The sequence below is a fragment of the Salminus brasiliensis genome, chromosome 20 (assembly GCF_030463535.1).
Source record: "Salminus brasiliensis chromosome 20, fSalBra1.hap2, whole genome shotgun sequence".
Taxonomy (NCBI): domain Eukaryota; kingdom Metazoa; phylum Chordata; class Actinopteri; order Characiformes; family Bryconidae; genus Salminus; species Salminus brasiliensis.
The window spans coordinates 2,989,212-3,012,761 of record NC_132897.1 but is presented as its reverse complement, the minus strand read 5'-3'; the positions used below and the strand labels follow the sequence as shown (position 1 = coordinate 3,012,761).

Genomic DNA, 23,550 nt, shown 5'->3' with positions numbered 1-23,550 from the left:
TTGGGAGTCTAAGCCATATAGCTTAAAAAAAATTGGGTTGACGTCAATATTTAACGTTAGACAGATGTTGAATTTTGGTTACTTTACACCATGACGCATAACCAGCGTTTCACATTGTGAAGACGTTAATATTATGAAGTTTACTCAAATGTTTAACCAAATGTTTTTTATTTTTGGTCAACATGATGTTGGAATGTAACGTTTGGAAGACGTTGGACTTACCATCACAACCTCAAAGTCAGCTATCTTTACTACTCTACATCAAACTGACCTTGGCAGTAAGACAGATAACAACGTCTTTTGACGTTGGTGACTGACCAGCTGGGATTAGGACACAACCAATTTGCCAGTTTAGCAGCTCGTCTGTTCCTAATTCATAAGAAAGCCCACATTTCGCATGCAGTTCATAGCTGGTGTCCATATGGGGCTACAACTGCACGCAACACCCCACCAACAGCAACACTGGACAGGCCTGGTGTCTCCTTACACGCTGCCCAGGACGCTGCCCAGGCCGTCCAGACTGGCGGAGGCGGGGTTTTCAGTTCAGCCGCCTGCTGATTGGACGTTTCGGAACACGTCAAAAAATATCTTGCGAGTGATTGGCTGATTCATATGAAAAGGGGCGGTCCCTGCAGCTGAGGCTGTCTGTTAGTCAGCTATGGACGTTTGAGTGTTAAATTGTAGGGAATATATTTTCCATTTACGTTTTATTTTTTGTTTAAATGTGATTAATATGTTTTTTTCTTTGTAGGAAAAGCTTTTTTTATTCATTTTTAATTTTTTTAAAGCTGTTTTTTAATTTTATTCACACGTTGTGAGTGGCGAATCGCCGGCGCGCTGGTAAGGAGCGAATTTTGAATTTCCGGAGCCAACGGTAACCTGTTGTTGTTGTTATTATCGATAAAAGTGATCAGAATATCCAGTTAAATGTTCAATACTAGGCGATTGTGCAGCTTTACCCGATTAAACAAGCTATTTGTGAGCCTAAGTGAGCTCTGTGTTGATGCTAGCTAGCTAGCTAACGTCTAATCTCGCAGCCAAACGTTATCTAGATAGCTACAGCTGCTGAAAATGGACCTATTTAAATGTATTAATCCATATTAACCAGCCACATTAAGTCTAACTACACCTAAACCTTAAATTATTGCGTTACTAAATCAAAACCCCCGTCGTGTGTTGTAGCTAGATAGCTAATGCTAGCTAGCTAGCTTGCTAGCTACACTGGCTTCACGTAAACATATGGCCATAGCACCTCCTAACACCCCCCCCCCCCCTTAAATATATTCAGTTTACACTCCAATAAAGGATCTAATGTCATTGCTTTTACTTATAACACTAACTACACAGCTTTAAAGGTCTTGAGTAAGTGACATCTCCCTCCTGTGGAAAGCTTTACTGTGGTAAATCAAGTCTTCTCAGCTGTCAAAGGGATAATTTACTGCTTTCTAATGTCTTAATGTGATCAAAGGTTTTTCAGAGTGGTTTGGTGTTCATCCTGGGAAACATGCACTCTCAGATGTCTTCACAGAAGTGGTGCTGGGACCCATAGGTCACAATGTGTAGAGCTCAAGTATAGCAACCATTGTATTTAAGTACCATCTAGGGGAAATCAAAGTCTTCAATAGTCTTCAGGGACGTATTTCTGTCTGCATCAGAACCCTGACGCTGGCCCACAAGGCCAAGACTGGACCAGCCAGCCCTTCCGGGTCCAAAGCCGTTAGTACCAAGAGCCCTTCCAGCTTCAAGTACGGCTCGGCTCGACCCGCCATCCTTTGAGATCCAGGGAAGACGAGCGTCCAGACGCTTTTCTGTCCTGCACCGAAGTGGTGGAACGAGCTTCGCCTGGGTGTCCGAACAGCAGAGTCCAACGCTCGCTGTCCTCAAACCCAGACTGAAGACCCTCCTCTTCCAGGAGTGCTCAGACAGAGTGTGGAGGATTGTGTATTTGGTAGAGTCTAAGATTAGAGGATATTTTGGATTCTAGCTGATCTAAACTAGCTAAGGGTATCTTCTGAATAAACAGGGAAGCACGGCTGTAAGTCGCTCTGGAGAAGAAGTCCACCACTGTCTGAAAATCAGTAGATTTTGTCTCTGGAACTAAGTTGGTAACTTCTTAGAAGTCCCATTGAAGAATTCATTGCTCTATGTGAAGTGTGGTTGTTAAGAGAGAGACGGAGAGAGGTCATCTTGTCTAATTTGCTCTTTGTGTTTTGAGAACAGTTATAACCTGGACTTCAGCATGGACAGCGTCGAGGCTGCGGGCAGCCGGACCCCTCTGGGCACCCTCACTCAGTCCCAGCAGAACAGTGAAGCAGGGGACGCAGATTTCTCAAAGCTTACGCCGTCTCACTTTGGCATATCAACAGAAAGCTTTTTAACCTTTAAAGAGAAAGGTGAGCAATCGCAAAGCACGTGTGTTCCTTCTCACGCCAAGTTCCAGATGTTGCTTAGCCTTGTTTTTTTCTTTTCTCATATATATATATATATATATATATATATATATATATATATATATATATATATATATATATATATATATATATATATATATATATGTGTGTGTGTGTGTTGTCCAGGGTGGGCAGCATCTAGCCAGGCTGGTCAGCCTCTTGCCCATGTCAGCCAGGGTGGTCAGCATCTAGCCAGGCTGGTCAGCCTCTTGCCCATGTCAGCCAGGGTGGGCAGCATCTAGCCTATGTCAGCCAGGGTGGTCAATATCTAGCCTATGTCAGCCATGGTGGGCAGCATCTAGCCAGGGTGGTCAGCCTCTTGCCCATGTCAGCCAGGGTGGTCAGCATCTAGCCTATGTCAGCCATGGTGGGCAGCATCTAGCCAGGCTGGTCAGCCTCTTGCCCATGTCAGCCAGGGTGGTCAGCATCTAGCCAGGGTGGTCAGCAACTAACCCATGTCAGCCAGGGTGGTCAATATCTAGCCTATGTCAGCCATGGTGGGCAGCATCTAGCCAGGCTGATCAGCCTCTTGCCCATGTCAGCCAGGGTGGTCAACCTCTAGCCTGGGTGGTCAACCTCTAGCCTATGTCAGCCAGGGTGGTCAACATCTAGCCAGGGTGGTCAACCTCTAGCCTATGTCAGCCAGGGTGGTCAACATCTAGCCATGGTGGTTAGCGTCTAGCCCGTGTCAGCCAGGGTGGTCAACATCTAGCCTATTTCAGGAAGGGTGGTCCACATCTAGCAGGCTTTAACATTAGCTTTAGGCTTTAGCATAGAAAAGTAAGCATGTCCATTCATTTTATTAATTGTATACAAAATAAATCACCGGATTTGATCAATATAACAGAATTGAATTGTGGGTATTTACAGCACCACTTTGTTTTTTTTAATCTCCCAGATAAATCCAGAGTGGTACAACTGAAATCAAGACGACGGTCCACGATTGGGGTGAGGGGGTCACCTGAAACCAATTCCCTCATCCGCTTCAGAGCCAAGGCAGCCATGAAAACTCCCCCGCGGACCCCACAGGTGAGTATTCATCACGGTTTATTAGCAGCACGCAATTATTCTGTCTATCCCGGTCTGTTAAATAAGAGAATCTGTTTGTGTGTACAGTCTCTGTTCACCGTCTAAACAGAATGTGTCGGTTTGATCTTCTCGTCCTTGTGAAGCACATGCTGGCGAGCCCGCTACTTTCAGGCTGTGACTCCATAAAGCAGAAGATGGCTGCCTTCCAACGGCTGATGGGAGATGATGATGAGGATTTGGAGCAGTCTGCCACCCTGATGACGGAAGGGAAAGACGGAAGAGTGGGAGGCAGTTTGTCAAGCGACGGCCAGGCTGGTCAGTTCCGGCACACAGAAGCGTGCCTCTGTTTATTCATTAAATTGCTAATATCACTGACTGAGCGCCAAGCATTCTTGAAGTGCGTCACTGTGCTGCCGGGATTTGGTTACGGTCATTCTGTGTCTTTCTGAAATCCAACATCAAATTAGGTTTATATGGAGATCTCTGCAGATTCCTGTTCCTTTTGGCAGTGAAAAAAAACTCTGGACAATAAGAATAAATTTGAGGTGCCAGTAATCTAATACTAGTCAAATAACCTCTAGATACCTCAGCCATGATGGTAGCCAGGCTGGTCCACGTCTAGCCAGCGTCTAGCTAGGGTGGCCCACGTCTAGCCAGGATGGTAAATGTCTTGCCAGCCTGGTCAGCGTCTAGCAACATCTTACCAGGGCGGTAAACATTTAGCCAGCCACGTCCACATCTAGCCAGGGTGGTAAACATTTGCAAGGGTGGTCCACATCTAGCCAGCGTCAGTCAGGGTGGTCCATGCATAGCCAGCATCTCTTAGGGCGGTCATTGCCTAGCCAGAATGGTCCCTACCTAACCAGCGTCACCCAGGGTGGTCCACGTCTAGCCAGTGTCTAGCCAGGCTTGTCTGCGTCTAGCCAGGATGGTAAACATATAGCCAGGCTGGTCCATGTCTTGCCTGCTTGATCCGCGTCTAGCCACGTCCATGTCTAGCCAGGGTGGTCCACATGTAGCCAGCGTCAGCCAGGGTGGTCCATGCATAGCCAGCGTCACTTAGGGTGATCATCTTCTAGCCAGGGTGGTCCCTACCTAGCCAGCATCACCCAGGGAGGTCCATATCTTGCCAGGGTGGTCCACGTCTAGCCAGTGTCTAGCCAGGCTTGTCTGCATCTAGCCAGGATGGTAAACAAATAGTCAGGCTGGTCCATGTCTTGCCTTCTTGGTCTGAGTCTAGCCACGTCCCTGTCTAGGAAGGGCGGTAAACATTTGCCAGGGCGGTCTACATCTAGCCAGGGTGGTCCACATGTAGCCAGCGTCAGCCAGGGTGGTCCATGCATAGCCAGCATCACTTAGGGTGGTCATTGTTTAGCCAGGATGGTCACTACCTAACCAGCGTCACCCAGGGCGGTCCATATCTTGCCAGGGTGGTCCACTTCTAGCCAGTGTCTAGCCAGGCTTGTCTGCGTCTAGCCAGGATGGTAAACATATGGCCAGGCTGGTCCATGTCTTGCCTGCTTGGTCCACGTCTAGCCACGTCCATGTCTAGCCAGGGCGGTCTACATCTAGCCAGGGTGGTCCACATGTAGCCAGCGTCAGCCAGGGTGGTCCATGCATAGCCAGCGTCACTTAGGGTGATCATCTTCTAGCCAGGGTGGTCCCTACCTGGTCCATGTCTTGCGAGCATGGTCCACGTCTAGCCAGGGCGGTAAACATTTGCCAGGGTGGTCCACATCTAGCCAGCGTCACTTAGGGTGGTCAACATTTATTTAACATCTATAGTCCAGCTATATTGGCTAGACATTGACCCCGCTGCCCGGCGCTTGCTGATGTTCAGAAATGTTAAAACTATTTTCCTGGCCCACCCTCCACCACCCTGTGGAGATTCTTCAGCAGTCTCAACCACACCATGCTGGATAGCTCTGTTCGCTTATTAGCTTTTCTGCAGGCAACATTTATTGGAATTAAAAATATGAATAACGGTAGAAAATTATAGTGAATTTTCTTCTCATAATAATAAATTGAGTAGTTGGACATCACCAATTTTCCACTTGCTGTTGAAGCTCACTTCTCTCTTCTGCTCTGTATTTTTCAGTTGCTAATGCCTGTTTAGAGGAGAGGGAAAATCGCTTGACCCCAAGCAGCCATTGCCCTGCTGTAACACCTCCTCCATCCAAGAGAAGCCGCAGGGTCCCGCGGGGTCTGTGTGAGGAGGAAATTAAGGAGGAACCACTTTCTGACCTCCAGAACATCCCAGTGCAGATGCCAGAGGTCAGTCAGTCAGTCAATCATGAGCCGTTACCCCAGACAACTTCTCAGTATTGACCTCTACATCAGGCAGATACTTGAAACATTTTGTGATCGTCTGTTTTCGGGACTGTTAAATTTCTGCAGGTGTCGCAAAAGTTTTTTAGAGGAGAAAACAGAACCTTTAATTTTCCAAATAGTCTGGAACTGCTGCCCTCAGTCACTTGAGTGGCAGGTTTATTATTAGAGCACAATTCTAATAAGTAATTTTGGGGCTGTCCCTGTGGTCAGAGGGTCGCTGGTTCGAATCCCAGTCGTGCTGCTAGCCATCGGCAGCTGAGGCCCAGAGAGAGCACAGTTGGCCTTGCTCTCTCCAGAGTGAGTAGGTGGCGCCCTCTCCCCACATCGCTTCACTGCTGCACTGGTGCGTCGAAGCGGGATATGCAGTGCGCTACTTCAGGCGCGTTGGTTAGTTGGTTTCTAAGGGATGTTACGTCAGCGGCCATTTGAAAAATGACTCCCCTTGACTGCCGCATTGCGTCGGAGGGGGCGTGTGTCGGGGTAATCGCGTGCGATGAGGGGGGAGATTACGTACAGGGTGGGTAATTGGTGGTCCAAATTGGGGCAAAAATCTGAGAAAATTATACAAATTAAAAAAATAAACTTTTAGTAGTAGTTATTTGTCTTTGTTGCTAGTAAGAATAAAACAAACTCATGCTAATTTTAAAAGCTGATTGCTTCATTAGTTAATTAAGCGAGTCGATAATTCAAATAATCGACTCTTCTGTTCAATATTTGACACGTCCTTTTGGGGCGTTTTTGGGTCTCGAAATTGGTGGCCGTCTACGTTCAGTGTTTGTTAGCGCCATTAGCCTAGCCTCTCCTGTTCGTGATCAGCTGATCGACTGCATTTGGGTTCAGTGATCAATCATGTCCGTTTGCCCCGACCTTCGCCTGGAGATGCATACGTTGCCATAGCGATAGTGTTTTATCTCCACAAAAAGTGATCCGCCGTCATGAGACAGTAAATCCAAGGCTGGATCAAACCGAGCTTGAAATTGTAGGAAGGAGGGCTGATTTGTGAGGCAGACCTCTGCAGCGCAGTGGAGCGAGTTTCCATCATGTTTGCTGGATTATTTATTTATGGTTGTTGTTTGTAACATGTTTCCCCGTGTAGGCGAGCTCCTCCAAGTTCAACAGCCCTGAGACGAATCTGGGCTTGGGTTCTGACTCGCAGTCTCAGCTTATGTCTTTGCCCATGCTGTCAAAGCCTGAGGTGATGAGAACAGGTAAGAGACACTAGCTCCAGCAGACATGCGGCAGTGAGGGCTGATCTGTCTCTCTATTCTCTTCTCTTGTTTGGGTTTTTTTTTTTTTTTTAAGAAAGCTCAGATCATTGAAAACTGTCTGGGTTTTTTTGGAAATCCAAATAAAAGTTCATAAACTGCAAAAATTCAAAGTATGCAGTTTATATTACAAATTTACCTATGCATGTGCTACGCCAATGGGCTTTTAAAAGGCTCAGATAATGGAAAACTGTATCTATTAATTTATTTATTTGTTTATTTATTTATTTTCATTTTTTATTTCCTTGGAAATCCGAATAAAAGTTCATAAACTGCAAAAAGTTCAAAGTATGCAGTTTATATAACGAATTTACCAATGCATGTGCATACGCTAATGGGCTTATTATTATTATTGTTGTTATTATGTTCTTAGCACATCCCACAGATGCTGTTCTAAAAGGCTCAGATCATGAAAAATTGTCTTTATCTATTTATTTATTTCCAAACAAACTGCAAACATTCAAAATATGCAGTTCATATAACAAATTTACCAATGCATACGCCATTGGACTTATTATTATTATTATTATTATTATTATTAATATTATGCTCTTAGCACATCCTACAGATGCTGTTTTAAAAGGCTCAGATCGTGGAAAACTGTCTCTTTTATTTATTTATTTATTTACTTTTTTCCCCCCTCGAAAATCCAAATAAATAAATAAATAATAAAACTGCAAAAATTCAAAGTATGCAGTATATATAACAAATTTACCTATGCATCAAGGCGTGATAACCGGATGTACCCGGTCTTCAGTAATGCTGATTAGGCTGTTGATGTCCACTTGAATGCCTGGATCCAGGGTTTCCCAGCAGGACATTGCAAAGACCACCACGCTCCCTCCACCAGCTTGCCAGCTTCTCACAGTGCGTCCTGCTTTAGGATTGTGCTGATGTGTCCGTGTGGTTCTTCTGTCCTTGCAGATGACGTCGAGGTGTCTTCTGTCTCTAAGAAGAAGCGGGTTCGTTTCGGGGCCCCCCTGTCCCCAGAGTTTTTTGACAAGACCCTTCCACCCAGCACCCCGCTGCAGAAAGGAGCCACTCCTATACGCCCCCCGTCATCGACGGGACGCAAGCACTCGCTTCTTAAAACGCCCCAGAGATTTGAGCCCCCTATGCCCCAGCCAGATTTCAACAGCCCCAGGAATAATGGAGGCTCTCCAGTCTTCGCTGTTCCCAGGAGCCGGTCCGAAGAAGTGGACAGTGATGAGGTCTTCCTGTGTGGTGGAAAGGTTTGATGTTCTAGATCTTCTAGATCTTCTGGGGCATGTGTCTCATGCATACATAACCAGTCCAGCCAAACAACATGACTACGAATGGGGAGAACATTGCATTGAAATGGGTGGAATGTTCTAGGACATTGTGAATGGGGAGAACCTTCCAGAACAGTAAAGTAGGGAGAGCGTTCTAGACGAGTTTGGATGTGGAGATCTTTATATTTTAAGACTATTAATGGGGAGAACCTTGTTTGGAAATGAGTGGAGCGTTCTAGGACATGTTAAATGGGGGAGAGCATCTAAATGGGGAAAGAGCGTTCTAGACGTGTTTGAAAACATGTTAGAACAGTAAATTAGGGAGAGCATAGGACAATTGGGAGAACCTTGTTTTGGAAGGAGTGGAGTGTTCTAGGACCTGTTAAATGGGGAGAACATCTAAATAGGAAAGAGCGTTCTAGATGTGTTCAAATGAGGAGAACATTCCAGGGAGAGCATTTGAAAGCGTTGACAAATTGGGGGAACCTTATTTTGGAAGATGTGGGACTTTTAGATGAGGAGAACGTTCTAGAAGAGGAAAATAGGGAGAGCATCCTAAACATGAATTTTGAGAATGCTATTTTGGAAGGAGTGGGACATTCTAGGGCATTAAATTCTAGAACGGTGAATATGGAGAACAATTTTAGATTGACAAGTTGAAGAGAGCGTTCTAGACATGTGGGACATTCTAGAGCAGGTTAAATGGGGAGAACATTCTTGAGTTTGATTGGTGAAGGTCATTCTTTAACGGTGCGTGTGGGGAGAACATTTGAGAACAGTAAATTGGGGAGAGCATTTGAAAACATAGGACATTTGGGGGAATGTTCTATGGCAGGTTAAATGTGGGGAACATCTCAATGGGAAATGGCGTTCTAGATGAGTTTGAATGGCCTAAACAAGAATTATAAGAACATTATTTTTGGAAGGTGTGGGACATTGTAGGTTGTGTTAACTGGGAAGAACTTTTTTTGAACAGTATGTCAGGGAGAGCGTTCTAGACAAGTTTGAATGGGAGCGATCTTTTTCATTCTAAAACTGAGTGGGGCATTCTAGAACATGTTAAATGAGCTCTTTCTAGAACAGTAAATTAGTGAGAACCTTATATTGGAAGGTGTGGGACATTCTAGCACATGTTAAATGAGGAGATCTTTCTAGAACCGTAAATTAGGGAGAGCATAGGAAACTTGGGAGAACCTTATTTTGGAAGGAGTGGGGCATTCTAGAACATGTTAAATAAGGAGATCTTTCTAGAACAGTAAATTAGTGAGAACCTTATATTGGAAGGTGTGGGACATTCTAGCACATGTTAAATGAGGAGATCATTCTAGAACCGTAAATTAGGGAGAGCATAGGAAACTTGGGAGAACCTTATTTTGGAAGGAGTGGGGCATTCTAGATCATGTTAAATGAGGAGATCTTTCTAGAACAGTAAATTAGTGAGAACCTTATTTTGGAAGGTGTGGGACATTCTAGCACATGTTCAATGGTAAGAACATTCTAGAACTGTAATAAGGGAGAGCATAGGGAACTTGGGAGAACCTTATTTTGGAAGGAATGGAGCATTTTAGCACATGTTAAATGGGGGAGAACATTCTAGATCATTCTAGATTCTGGATCTTTTTTACTCTATGAATGGGGAGAACCTTATTTTGAGGTGGGTGGAACGTTCTAGGACATTCTAGAACAGCAAGTCAGACAAATTGGTTGAGAGCTCTTTTTAGAACAGTGTTTTCTGAACACAACCGAAAACCATTTAACCATCAGTGCTGCGGTCAGATTTTCCGGAACCGTGTGAAATTGAGAACACCACTCTAGAACCTTCTCACCTCGATTCACAATAATTCTCAATTATTTGTCATTGTTTTTTTTATGTAGTACAATCTTCTATCTTTTAAATAAGAGAAGCCCCCCTGCTCAAAAGACTAGAACAATTAACTGGCTCTCGAAGAACCTTCTAGAAACCTTTCAGCGGTCACACAGCAGGAACCTACCAGGCCAGTGTTGGGTGGGCTGGCTGGCTCTGGGTTTTATAGTTTATAGTGGTGGAGGTTCAGCCTTCAAGTGTGAGATGCTGAGCCGAGTGAGTGTCTGATTAACTATGAAGACGGCCCAGCATTCGCAGGCGGCGGACTGTGAGCACGCCCCTTCATATTTCAGTCTTGATGAACGTTTGTGTAAAAAACTGAACCTCCCAATCCATCTTCCACAGATCAGTTTTCCCATTATGGAGGAAGAGTTTGATAACCCACCAGATGACTGCAGAGGTAATTTGTTGGACTGTTTTGGAATTGAATTTTAAACAAGGACCACAGACGTGCACTTGAATACGTTACATGTGTTTAGTATTTTGGTTTTGTCTAATCTTATTCATCGGGATGTCCTGATCGAGTATCGTGACTAGCAGACAGTATCGATAACGATCCGATCTTTTGATCTCCGAGTTTCTGTAAATAAATTCCAATATCCATCAGATCTTCAGATCTGCGCTTCCTAATCTGATCTTTGAGATTCTGTAAATGACTTCCAAGGCGGCCGGTTGGCTATTGGGCCAATATAAATAATTTTTAAAAATTATAAATATAAAGTTCCAAGTATATTATAAATATAAGTTCCAAGGCGACCAATCCGACGACTCTGCTGGCTAACCAGTAGCATGCTAGCGAATACAATCGAAGGAAGATCAGCTTGACTGCCTAACTAGTAGCATGGTAGCTAATACGGTCAAGGGGGTGGACCAGGGAATAGCTGGCTAATGTGTAGCATGCTGGCATGCTATCGGCCGATATCGATAACGATCCGATCTTTGAGTTTCTATAAACAAATTCCTATATCTATCAGATCTACGCATCCCAATCTGATCCGATCTTTGAGATTTTATAAGTTCCAAGGTGGCCGATCCGACAACTCTGCTGGCTAACCAGTAGCATGCTAGCGAATACAATCGAAGGAAGATCAGCTTGACTGCCTAACTAGTAGCATGGTAGCTAATACAGTCAAGGGGGTGGACTCGGCTGGCTAACCAGTAGCTAACCAAGTAACCAATAACTAATACAGTCGAGGGGATGGACCAGGAGATAGCTGGCTAACGAGTAGCATGCTAGCATGCTATCGGCCGATATCGATAACGATCCGATCTTTGAGTTTATAGAAATAAGTTCCAAGGCAGCCGATCCGACAACTCAGCTCGACTGGCTAACTAGTAGCATGATGGCTAATACAGTTGAGGGGGTGGACCAGAGAATAGCCGGCTAACTAGGAGCATGCTGGCCACATCGGCTGGCTAACGTGTTCATGGTCCTTCTGTAAGATGACGTCAGAGGGGGTAGGATGTGTCGGGGGGGGGGGATAGGATGTGGCATCCTTAGGATGGAAAACCTTAAAAGCTGATATTAAATATTCCTGGATCGGCTCCCGATCCCGAGTCACTGGATTGGATCGGGACATCCCTGTTTATAAACATTTAAAACTGTGTACATATCAGTGTTCTGACTGACTATGATCTGAAACCTTTCTGAGTCTGTGGTCTGTTTATGTGGCCCTACAGACGCTGTCTTGGCTGAAGACCCTGAGCTAGCGCTGCACCACCAGCCTCCGACTGCAGGCACTGAATACATGAACGCTGCTTTCCAACAGGAAGAGGATCTGCTGTCCTCCTCCACTGCTGACCAGACCTCAATGCTCACAGGTGAACTTTACTGCTGCAACATTAGACATGCCTGATTTTAACCACTGACCTCTGATCATGTGAAGCTCGTGGTTCATCAAAGCACCTCGAGAAACATCTGAGATGTGGTTGGATGCTCACAGCACACGATGGGCGAGAACTTTCTAGAACCGCTTGGGGGAGAAGGAGAATGTGGAGGACACTGTCTTGCCTTGAAATGGGGGACAATTGGAATAAAGGAGGTGGATGTTCTAAATTACTGTGGATGGGGCATTCTAGAACTGTGAAATGGGGTTCTAGAACATTCTAGAACCTTATGAATAGGGATGTTCCTTAATGACTGAATGGGACATTCTAGAACTGTGTGAAATTGGGTTCTAGAACCTTATGAATAGAGGACAGTTGGAATGAAGGAGGTTGGTGTTCTAAATTACTGTGAATGGGGCATTCTAGAACTGTGAAATGGGGTTCTAGAACATTCTAGAACTTTATGCATAGGGGACAGTTGGAATGAAGGAGGCAGGTGTTCTAAAAATGACTGTGAATTTGGTACTCTAGAACTGTGAAATTGGGTTCTAGAACATTCTAGAACCTTATGAATAGGGATGTTCCTTAATGACTGAATGGGACATTCTAGAACTGTGAAATTGGGTTCTAGAACCTTATGAATAGAGGACAATTGGAATGAAGGAGGTTGGTGTTCTAAATTACTGTGAATGGGGCATTCTAGAACTGTGAAATGGGGTTCTAGAACATTCTAGAACCTTATGCATAGGGGACAGTTGGAATGAAGGAGACGGGTGTTCTAAATTACTGTGGATGGGGCATTCTAGAACTGTGAAATGGGGTTCTAGAACATTCTACAACCTTATGCATAGGTGACAGTTGGAGTGAAGGAGGTGGGTGTTCTAAAAATTACTCTGAATTTTGTACTCTAGAACTGTGAAATTGGGTTCTAGAACCATGTGATTAGGGAACAGTTAAGATGAAGAAGGCAGGTGTTCTAAAATCCTGTGAATGGGCATTCTAGAACCGTATGAAACGGGTAAGAACAATAGATCTTTCTAGAACATACATGTCCGAAAGTTTGTGGACATCCAGTCTAATACATGCATTCAGCTACTTTAAGTTGCACCCATTGCTGACACAGATGTGCAAATGCGTGCACACACACACACACACACACACAGCTTGTGTAGTCCCTGTAGAGAAGTACTGCCAATACAATAGGACTCTCTGGAGCAGATGAACGTCATGGACCTATCGGCTCAATGCTGCCTAATAATGCCAGGTGTGGGCTAGAGGGGTATAAAGCCCCCCAGCGTTGAGCTGTGGAGCAGTGGAAGAACTGTGCTCTCTGGAATGATGGTGGTGGAGCTCCATCCAGTACTTTTTGGGATGAGTTGGGGATGATGAAGTGGGGTGGTGATCATCACCACCCAACATCCTAACCTCACTTACGCTCTTGTCAGATCCTCACTACAATGCTTCTATCAAATCTAGTAGAAAGCCTTCTTCTCTGGACAGTAGAGACAGTTACTCCAACAAAAGCAGGATCAGCACTTTTAAATACTCTTAATTTCAGAAGAAACAAAGAAAGAGCAAGCGTCCCAATACTTTTGTCTACGTATTGTATTGAATATGTTGTAATTTATTGATTAGTTTGACAACATTTACATATTTAAAACCTTCATTATCATCTTGCAAGCCATATTTCTGTGTTGTCTGGACTGAATATGGAGTTTGTGAGACGCCGGGTTGGATTTTGGCTGCTTTTCTGCAGTCTTGGACTGACATCGACCCACTGGTGGTCATGCAAATGTAGTAATTGATTATTCCTTGCTGACCTGCAGAGTGGTCCAGCACCAAACCACCTTGGATTCAGAACAGGTGGCCTTTTGACTAATGAGCTGTGCCGTTTGTTTGTTTTTAGCTTCCCAGGTCAACCACAGATCTGCTCTGGTACAGTAGATCCTACAGTAACCCTCACATTCTTGTATCTACGGCCATAAAACTCTGGGTGGTTTGATGCATTTGTGCAAACGTGACAGCAGAACCAATCCTCATTCATTCCCCCAAGGAACATTGTGGATCAGTGTACTGCCCCTCCCCCCCCTTGCTAATTAGCTCTACCAGGATCAATATTTCCTAATCCTGGTCCCGAAGTGCCTCTACGCTGCACCCTTATATGGTCCCCCACCTCCAATCACCTCATTAGCTAATTTGCCAAGCCGTTTCTGAATGAAAGGTTGGAGCTGACCCATATGAGGGTGCAGTTGGGTCATCTCATTTTCTCTACTGAGCTCTTGTGGGCTTGTGGTAATGTGCTACGTCCAAGCATAGATCAGAAGGTGAAGGACTGACCTGTGTGTTTCTGTTTACAGCAGAAGCCGAGCCAGAGCCAGGCCTTGAGCTACAGCGAAGTCGGCGAGAGCAGCAGCTGGAGTCTCCAGCCTCCACTACGGAAGCGCCTCGCTCTCGCGGCAGGAAGAGAAAGGTACCGACCTGTTCAGCTGCTGTGAACCCCGTGCGGGGCACCTTTGCATAACATTATCATGGCACTTGTTGGCCGTTGTGGGGAATGTTTGAACAGGTGCTGATGACAAATTGAGGGCGGTATGAGTTCTGTACTCATCTAGGCCCAGGAGCACCTCGGTGTTCCCACTGATTCCCCAGATAGGTTCACTGATTCTGATTCACGAGGTCCCGATTCAATTCCATTTCCGATTCGTTTTAATTTAATTAAATATTGATATGTTTTGATTGAATATAAAGAGATTTTCAGAGAGCTAATGTTGTAAATCTACAAGGAACACTCAACCTACTATTATTAAGACTGTGTTAAAATATTTTGTAAAAAATATGGTGTTTATATGAACGCAGTTTTTCATCTGCTGCGATGAAAAAATGATGAAATGCACCTCACTCGGCCACGCAAATGCGCAACAGGTGGACCTCTGAGAGCTGCCTGTGAGGATAAATTGAGTGGGTGAAACATCCAATGTGCAACAAATTGGTTAAATCCACAGCACAGGGTATTTTTTTTTTTTATAGTCCTAAATCCTGTATAAATAATAATCCAGCCCCACAGTTTAGATCAGATGAGCTGCTGATTAATCGGTTCAGTAAAATCCCTTTATTTTTAGTATCAGATTCTATAATCAGACTTTTTGGACTGATTAAAACGACTAAACTAAATCATAGTGTTTAATATCTTCCGCCAGTAACTTTCAGTTTTTAAGAAAAGTCTCGACTCATTCAGTTCAGAAAGTCTGATTATAGAAACTGATAGTAAAAATAAAGGGATTTTACTGAACCCATTAATCAGCAGCTCGTCTGATCTAAACAGTGGAGCTGGATTATTATTTATACACACAGAGATCAGATCAGATCGGTATCGGCTGATGATCAGCAATAAGAGACTCTGGGGGGGCCCACAACATCCTAACCATGGTGGAAACTGGTGTGTCCCCATTGTCCTTCAAGTCAGTCTTCAATAAATGAAGTTTAGAAATGTTGTGCATCCACGTTGTTGTTTATTATTATTATTATTATTAGTGTGACAATTTAGCATGCAAATAAAGCGTAAATCTTAGATATTGGTAAAAAATATATATATAATAATAATAATAATAAAAATGGCAGCACATATTGTCAATCAGCTGACCCTGACCTCTAAACATTGGCTATAAACAAAACAAAAAAATAAAAAAAACTATATTGGCTTATCTCTACTTTGAAACTCCCAATAAACCATAAACTCTTAACGTATCCAGGTGTTTGGTTTCTTGCTTTTGCTGATTATGATCATTGTAATGCAGCCCATCAGACTCCCTATTTGATTCCCCTGTGAAACCGTACCCAGTCCAGGCAGTTGTATAAATCTCACGCTGGCTGCAACTGTTCTGATTGTTAAAGAAGGGTCTCTTACCGTCACCCGTGCCTGTTTTCCAGCAACAAGCGGAGAAAGAGACGGAGACGAAGAGGAGCTCTCGCGCAGCTGCGGCCTCTGACGAAGAGAAGATGAAGGTATAATGCTTCGCTCGTCCTGTTAATCATCCCTTTATCCTTCACTCTGTGTTTAATGGGCTGTAGGGCCCAATGCAGTGCAAGTGTTTTTGCACGGTGTGAAGAAGAAAGGGATTGCTCTGCCCTGCTGTTGTGAACCATATTCAGAGCAATTCTCAAACAAATGGTATTGTAGCTCTCTGCGTGGGCTGAGCTGGCTGCGGAGGCTGCTTTAACTGAGACGCAGAACGACTTGAAGGGGCAGAAGGCCCCGTTCACACCTGCCGTAAGCATGTGTCTCGGGTGAGCCCATCACAGATGATTGGATATGCGTTTTGGCTTTTACATCTGGCATTTTACTTGCATCTCGTGCTGGCCATGTAATCTTGTGCCTTTCGCATATTTTCCGACTGGGGCAGTGATTTGGGTGATGTGGGCGGGGTTTTGGTCTCTGACCACCTTCCAATGATCGGGTTGCGGTGTGTCCGCGATACGCTCTGCATCCCGCACCCCGTTCACCCCTGTACTTTGTGCTGGCCACTTATGATCTGGTCACCCAGGACTCATTTTAATAGTGAGTGTGCACTGGGCCTCAGGTAGGACTGAGCGATATTGTAAATATCGGCATATTTGTAATGGTTTCATACAAAAATTGACCATCGGCTAGCAGATCTGTGTGATTTAATTCCAGAAAGAAAGGGATGACTCTCAACAGAGTTGTGCAAATTATTAACAATATTGATAAATTATTTTATATATACATACTCCCTACCAGTCAAAAGTTTGGGCACACCTGGTTGTTCCAGTGTTCCGGTTATTATCTTAAGGACATTAGACACTAAGGACAATGGGGACACACCAGTATCCACTGTAGTTAGGATGCCGTGGGCCCCTAACTCTTAATGCTAAGTATCAGCCAATACTGATCTGATCTTTGTGTGTGTATCAATAATAATTGAGCCCCACAGTTTAGATCAGACGAGCTGCTGATTAATGGATTCAGTAAATCCTTTATTTTTAGTATCAGATTCTATAATCAGACTTTTTGATTATACGACTAAACGACTAATCTAAATCATAGTGTTTAATATCTTATAATTCAGCCTGAGACTCCTCCCTGACCAGTCAGCTCCCAGCTCCTTTACATCAACAGTAAAATCTTTTATTTTCAGGATCAGTTTCTATAATCAGACTTTCTGGACTGACTCATTTAGCTTAGTCGTGACTTTTCTTAAAATCACAGTTTTATAGTTTTTAATATTTTATAATCCAGTCTGACTCTCCTCCCTGACCGATCAGCTCCCAGCTCCTCTGCAACACTGCAGTCTGACCACTTTGACCACCCAAATTCACAAACATTCATCAATGTGGAATTGTGCTCAATCCAGACACCTCATTAAAACCCGAGCTGAGTGGAATTGCTCAGATTGTAAAATAGCTCTCTTCATTGCCACCTGTGCTTGTGTCCCAGCAGCCGGCGGACGACGACGAGAACGAGACGGAAACCAGGAGGAGCTCTCGCACAGCTGCAGCATCTGCCAAGGGGAAGATGAAGGTAGAAGTGCACAGGATCAGGAGTGGACCTCCTAATTAAACACACCTGATTCAGCTCATCAGCTGATTAGCAAGACCTTGACAAGTCAGGTTCTGATTGAAAGACCTAATCTCTGCCGAGCTGTGGACTGAAAGGAGTCCAATTTGACATGTCCTTGTATTGAGCTTCAGTGCTCCACTTGTCCTTTAATGATCCATATATCCTTTATGCTGCATCTAATGAGCTGTGGAGCTCAGTGTAGTGGAAAGGGCATTTCGCGTGGGCCCTAAATAAAAGGGCTTAGTTAGACAGTCTTGGTCAGGCTGGTATTGAACCACTCAAGTGCTTGGAAACGAAGTTATTCTGTACAGTACTGTGCAAAACCGTTGGTCTCCTGTGACAAATGGAGTGAATTAGAGTGCTTACCTGGGCAGTAGGTGAAAACACTAATCATAACACTCCTAATGATGAACACAGTGATGGAGAACCACCTCCACCACTTTCTGTAGAACATCTCCAAAGTTCTCCTCATGAAGTCTAGTATTATTTAGAGTTCTCCTTAGATCAACACCTGGTTTGGTGGTAAATCAGGGCTTAATGATGGTAAATCAGGTGAGCTGCTGCTGCTGCTGCTGCTGCTGATGGAGTTGAACACATCCTCCACGCTGTGCTGGCTGGACTGGGGGGCGTCCAGGAGAAACCTGGAGGAACCGAGCTCTGTTCTTCAGACTAGCTCACCGACAAGATCTCACTACTTTCTTTCTTCAGAATGAGAAGCTCTTGTTTCTCCTCTTTACTGGATTTATGTATGTTTGAGATATTGGGGCCCACCTTATGATCCCTGAATTCAGGTGTTTCATTCAGTCTCATTCACCCACAGGTGTATAAAATCAAGCCCCTAGCCATGTAGTCTGCCTTTCTTCCACACATTAGTGAAAGAACGGGAGGTTCTGAAGAGCTCACTGAACTCCAGCGTGGTTCTGTATGTAATAGGAGACACCGCTGCACCAACAACAACTACAACAAGTCAGCTGGTAAAATTTAGACCTCCCCTCCTAGATCTTCCTCCATCAGCTGTGAGTGGTGTTATTATTGAACAGTGGAAGCAGTTTAGGAGGAACAGCTCACAGAGAGCAGCTCAGTGTCCACCGAGTCGGGGGCGAGTTCTGAGCTCAGAGCAGAGTGCAGAAAAGCCTCCAATAACTGCAGAGCTCCAGACCTGCTGCTGCTGTTAGAGCTCAGAGCAAAGGGGGACCAGTTCCATATTAATAATGCCTATGGGTTTAGAATGGGACGTCATATAAAAGCTCCTAGGTGTAATGTGTGGGTGTCCCAATACTTTTGTCCTGTGAATAAATGGACATTACTTTGTTTGTAGAACTCAGCAGTGAAGAGGCGGTTTGGCAGTAAGGAAGTGGACCGGTCACTGTATGGGAAGAGGGATTACGCCTCCAAAAACCCTCTGCTCAGCCCCATCGTTGAGTCCGCGACCTCCAGCCTGGTGAACACCCCAACACAACCCCATCCAGGCAAGCTCCGTGGAGAAACCCAGTGTTTATTCAGTCCTACATGAAAGATCACACTTACCACACCCTGTTATTATAATATAGCCTACCTGGTAGTTCTGAAGGAACTGTTCTGAGGTTGGTTTGTGAAGTCTCAGGAGGTATAAACCATGTCTGGATTCGTGCACATCTGCACTGGTTTAATAGCCGATAGACCCGACGCAGAAAGACCTTTTAATAATTAATCTGATCTGAAATTGTTTTGTGACCATTAATAAAGCAAGAGCAGAAGCTCGCAAAGAGGCTTTTCTTGCCTGTATGCTTTCTGTTGGTAAACTCTGCCCTAATCCTGGTCTGGCTGAGACTTTAAAACCCCTCATCTGAAACCGGTGCAGCTAATAGGCCAGGAATAATAAGCAAACACAAGGCCGCGAAACAAAAGAGCCTACGTGCTTGAGAATGCATGTTTAATGTAGGCCATGCAGTTTTGGAGATTTCTGACTTAATGGCCACAGAGAAATTGCAGGTACATGGTCATTCGAGTGTATTGTCTTAAATTTGTCCTACGGTCTAGGTTTCTTACTTACCTTAATACCACTACGCAATAAAAAAAACAGCCTAATTTATGGCTTTTATTTATTTATTTATTTATATGCCAGTCAACTCACCTATTCGTAACTTCCCCCAGCAATGGCTCTTCCGATACATGGAAACAGGCTCTGAGGGAAGCACCGGGTCCCCATTTCTGCCACACCAGCTAACAGTATCTGTGCCAGCCAATACCGCTTAAGCCTGATGAGGGTAGAGGGCGCCACCTACCCACCTAAAGGCAGCATGGCCTGTTGTGCTCTTTCGGACTCTCAGACTGGCACCGATGGCACAGCGCCCGCTGAGCCATTTTGAGCCCCACAACAAATGACTTTTCGAAAATCTCATGAGGTCTTGGTAGCGTTGCAGCACGCTCCCATGATCACTTGGTGTACGGTGGACAGGATAGACTGGTCCTACCTCAGTCTTTTTTTCTTATCTTGACGTTGCAGTAAAATCAGCAGTTTTATTATCAGGTTTTTAATTAATTATTTGCAAACGAACAAATACTGACTGTAAACACACTTGGAATAGACACCAGTGGACCGTGGCTTCAGCACTTGTTCATTGACCAAGCCAATGCTGTTTTACCATCAGCAGTCCGGAGTCTGAGAGAGCACAGTTGGCTGGCTAGGTGGGTAGATGGCGCTCTTTCTCCCCTCATCACTTTTAAGCGATGCTTTCCTCAGAGCTGTCTGCTGCAGTGGCTGGCTTTGCTTGTATCACGTGATACAAGCATAGTATTGGGAGCATTACTAGTTTTAGGGGGGGCTAAGAGTAGGTGGGTTAATTAGCAGTGTTCGATTGGGAGGGAAAACATCGGAAAACCAAAAAGAACGGAAAAACAACGTCTATTAATCGATGATCGGATACAGTTGGGACTGGTAGCATTTACGCTGGAGTAGCGAGGACCATAACTGATTTCTCCACTTCAGCTGTGAGTGAGCAGGTGGTCACACTCTTTCTTTCTGATTATCCACAGATGCAAATTCAGATTCCAGTCAAACTACCAGCGCTCACCACGGAAAGACTGACTCCTCTGATGGAACAGCAGGTCTGGTGGCTGCGGCTGCCTTGTGGCGTCAGCGTTTCCTGCAGAAAACCAACGCACGCGACCCAGCCACCACTGTTGCAGACAATTCAGCCAGCCAATTAGAAGCCGACGTAGCGTCCGCAGACGAGTCTGGTGAAACGGTAGAGCACGCAGGTATGGCCAGGTCAGGTACGAAGGCTTCTAGAGCCAGACGCAGCTTCGGAAGGCCCGCGGGCCGCCGACGCAGTGGGAATTCTGCAAGGGCGAAGCGTCTCAGCGGTGCTAAGGAGTCCGAAACTGAGGAGCCGATGGAAGACGAATCCGCAGGGAGTCGATCTGAATCTTTGGAGACTTCGGTCAGGAGTGAAGCTGTCCAGCAGCAGGTTAATGATCCCTCCTTCACAGCAGAACACACTGCAGACTTGACTAGCAACGAGAAATTGCCCCATGACGAAGACATGGCGGCTGAGAGTCCAAATGGAAAGAAGCACGCTCAAAAAGGCCCTCGCGTGAACTCTACTGGAGGTCTAAAGGAGGAGAACGAACCACGTCAAGGTCCATTACAGACAAAGCCGTCTCCAGAACGGACAGAAGAAGAGGGGGAATCGAGCCAGGAGCTGACAGAAGCTTCATTGGCTGTAAAGCGGAGTGAATTTGGCTCTGTGAAGAGTTCGGGGGAGCAAAATGAACCTGTCTTGGAGCCTTGGCAGGAGGCCAACTTCAATATCGAAGACGTCCTGAGACCCGCGGTTAAGAGCCGGGGGTCAGTACGCCGCAGCCTGAGAAACCGCAGGAGCGTGGACGTCCAGGCCAGCGGACTAGCCTGGGTGGACCACACGTCCCCAGAGCTGCTCCCAGCCGGCCGCAGGAGGACGCGCAGCAGGCTGAGCGCGGCCTTCCAACCTTCTGCACTTCTAGACACTGAGGAACCACAGCAGAACCTGGGAGAGTGAAAACGCTCAGGACTTGAAGGTCATTTTAGAGCCACGTGGCTTCTTTTTAGAGCCGATTCAGTCGTCACGAGGCTTTTAGTTCATGTGGAGTCGGTTTTTTTTGAACAGGAAAATAGCTGGTAGTTAGAAAATCTCTTCCCTGACATAACATAACATCTCTGAAATTTTTCTGCTTATTAAATCTTCTGTGTAAAACTGATTTTCTGGCGTCTTGATTTAAGCTTGTTGATCAGTATAGAAAAGTACATGTGTAGGAAAAGGGAGTCGGGAAGCTCATTACGTTTAAATCTGTTTCTAAATGAGAGAAGATATTTTACTGACGTTGGTTAGAACAGCACAGTTAGAGGAACGCAGAACAGCACGGTTAGAACGGCACAGTTAGAACAGCACAGCCAGAGGAACGCAGAACAGCACGGTTAGAACGGCACAGCCAGAGGAACGCAGAACAGCACGGTTAGAACAGCACAGTTAGAACAACACGGTCAGAGGAACGCAGAACAGCACGGTTAGAACAGCACAGTCAGAGGAACGCAGAACAGCACGGTTAGAACGGCACAGCCAGAGGAACGCAGAACAGCACGGTTAGAACAGCACGGTTAGAACGGCACAGTCAGAGGAACGCAGAACAGCACGGTTAGAACGGCACAGTCAGAGGAACGCAGAACAGCACGGTTAGAACGGCACAGTCAGAGGAACGCAGAACAGCGCGGTTAGAACGGCAGCACATAGAAATGCACAGTTAGTAGAACGCAGAACAACCCAATTAGAAGAGCACAGATAGAGGAACAGAGAACGCTGAACAGCACAGTCAGAGAAACTCAGAAGAACACCGTTAGAACAGCACAGTTAGTAGAACATGGAACAACCCAATTAGTGGAATACAGATAGAGGAATGCTGGTAGAGCAGAACAGTCAGAGGAACACCGTTTGAACAGCCCAATTAGTGAAGAACAGAACAGCACAGTCAGAGGAACACAGAAGAACATGGAACAGCACAGTCAGAGGAACGCAGAAGAACAGAACAGCACAGTCAGAGGAACGCAGAAGATCATAGAATAGCACAGTTAGTAGGACGCAGAACGACCCAATTAGAGGAGTACAGTAGAACGCAGAAGAACACTGTCAGAACAGCACAGTCAGAGGAACACCAAACATAGAATAGCACAGTTAACAACGCAGACCCAACTAGAAAATGACAGAAAGAGGAACACAGAAGAACACTGTTAGAACAGCACAGTCTAAGAAACTCAGAAGAACACGGTTAGAACAGCACAGTTAGTAGAACATGGAACAACCCAATTAGTGGAATACAGATAGAGGAATGCTGGTAGAGCAGCACAGTCAGAGGAACGCAGAAGAACAGAACAGCACTGTCAGAGGAACGCAGAAGAACATGGAATAGCACAGTCAGAGGAACGCAGAACAACCCAATTAGAGGAGCACAGGAACAGAGAACGCAGAACAGCGTGGTTATAACAGCACAGTTAGTAGAATATGGAGCAACCCAATTTGTGGAGCACAGTCAGGAATTACAGAACCGCACAGTCAGAGGAACGCAGAAGAACGTACAATAGCACAGGTAGTAAAATGCAGAACAATTCAATTAGAGGAGCACAGATAGAGGAACACAGTAGAACGCAGAAGAACACAGTCAGCACAGTCAGAGGGAACGCAGAACACGATTAGAACAGCACAGTTAGTAGAACGCAGACCCAATTAGAAAAGCACAGAAGGAGGAACACAGATGAACACTGGTACAATGCAGAACGCAGAACATAGAATTGCACAGTTAGTAGAACGCAGAGCAACCCAACTAGAAGAGCACTCCGAACAGCACAGTCAGGGGAACGCAAAACATAGAACAGCACAGTCAGGGGAACGCAAAACATAGAACAGCACAGTCAGGGGAACGCAGAATGCTGAAGACAATTAGAGGA

At 45.2% G+C, this 23,550-nt stretch overlaps 1 protein-coding gene across 1 annotated transcript; it reads left to right on the top strand.

Annotated features, from left to right (window-relative positions):
* Nucleotides 1-825: 825 nt before the first annotated feature.
* cdca2 (cell division cycle associated 2) lies at nucleotides 826-21,745 on the top strand. The gene is made up of 14 exons (XM_072664785.1): nucleotides 826-840; nucleotides 2,221-2,393; nucleotides 3,349-3,479; nucleotides 3,623-3,794; nucleotides 5,578-5,753; nucleotides 6,907-7,018; nucleotides 8,000-8,307; nucleotides 10,538-10,592; nucleotides 11,873-12,013; nucleotides 14,377-14,489; nucleotides 15,947-16,021; nucleotides 17,475-17,555; nucleotides 18,913-19,063; nucleotides 20,610-21,745. Exons 2-14 carry the CDS (start codon nucleotides 2,240-2,242, stop codon nucleotides 21,611-21,613), a joined length of 2,673 nt encoding a protein of 890 aa, XP_072520886.1. The 5' UTR covers nucleotides 826-840; nucleotides 2,221-2,239; the 3' UTR covers nucleotides 21,614-21,745.
* The last annotated feature ends 1,805 nt before the right edge of the window (nucleotides 21,746-23,550 follow it).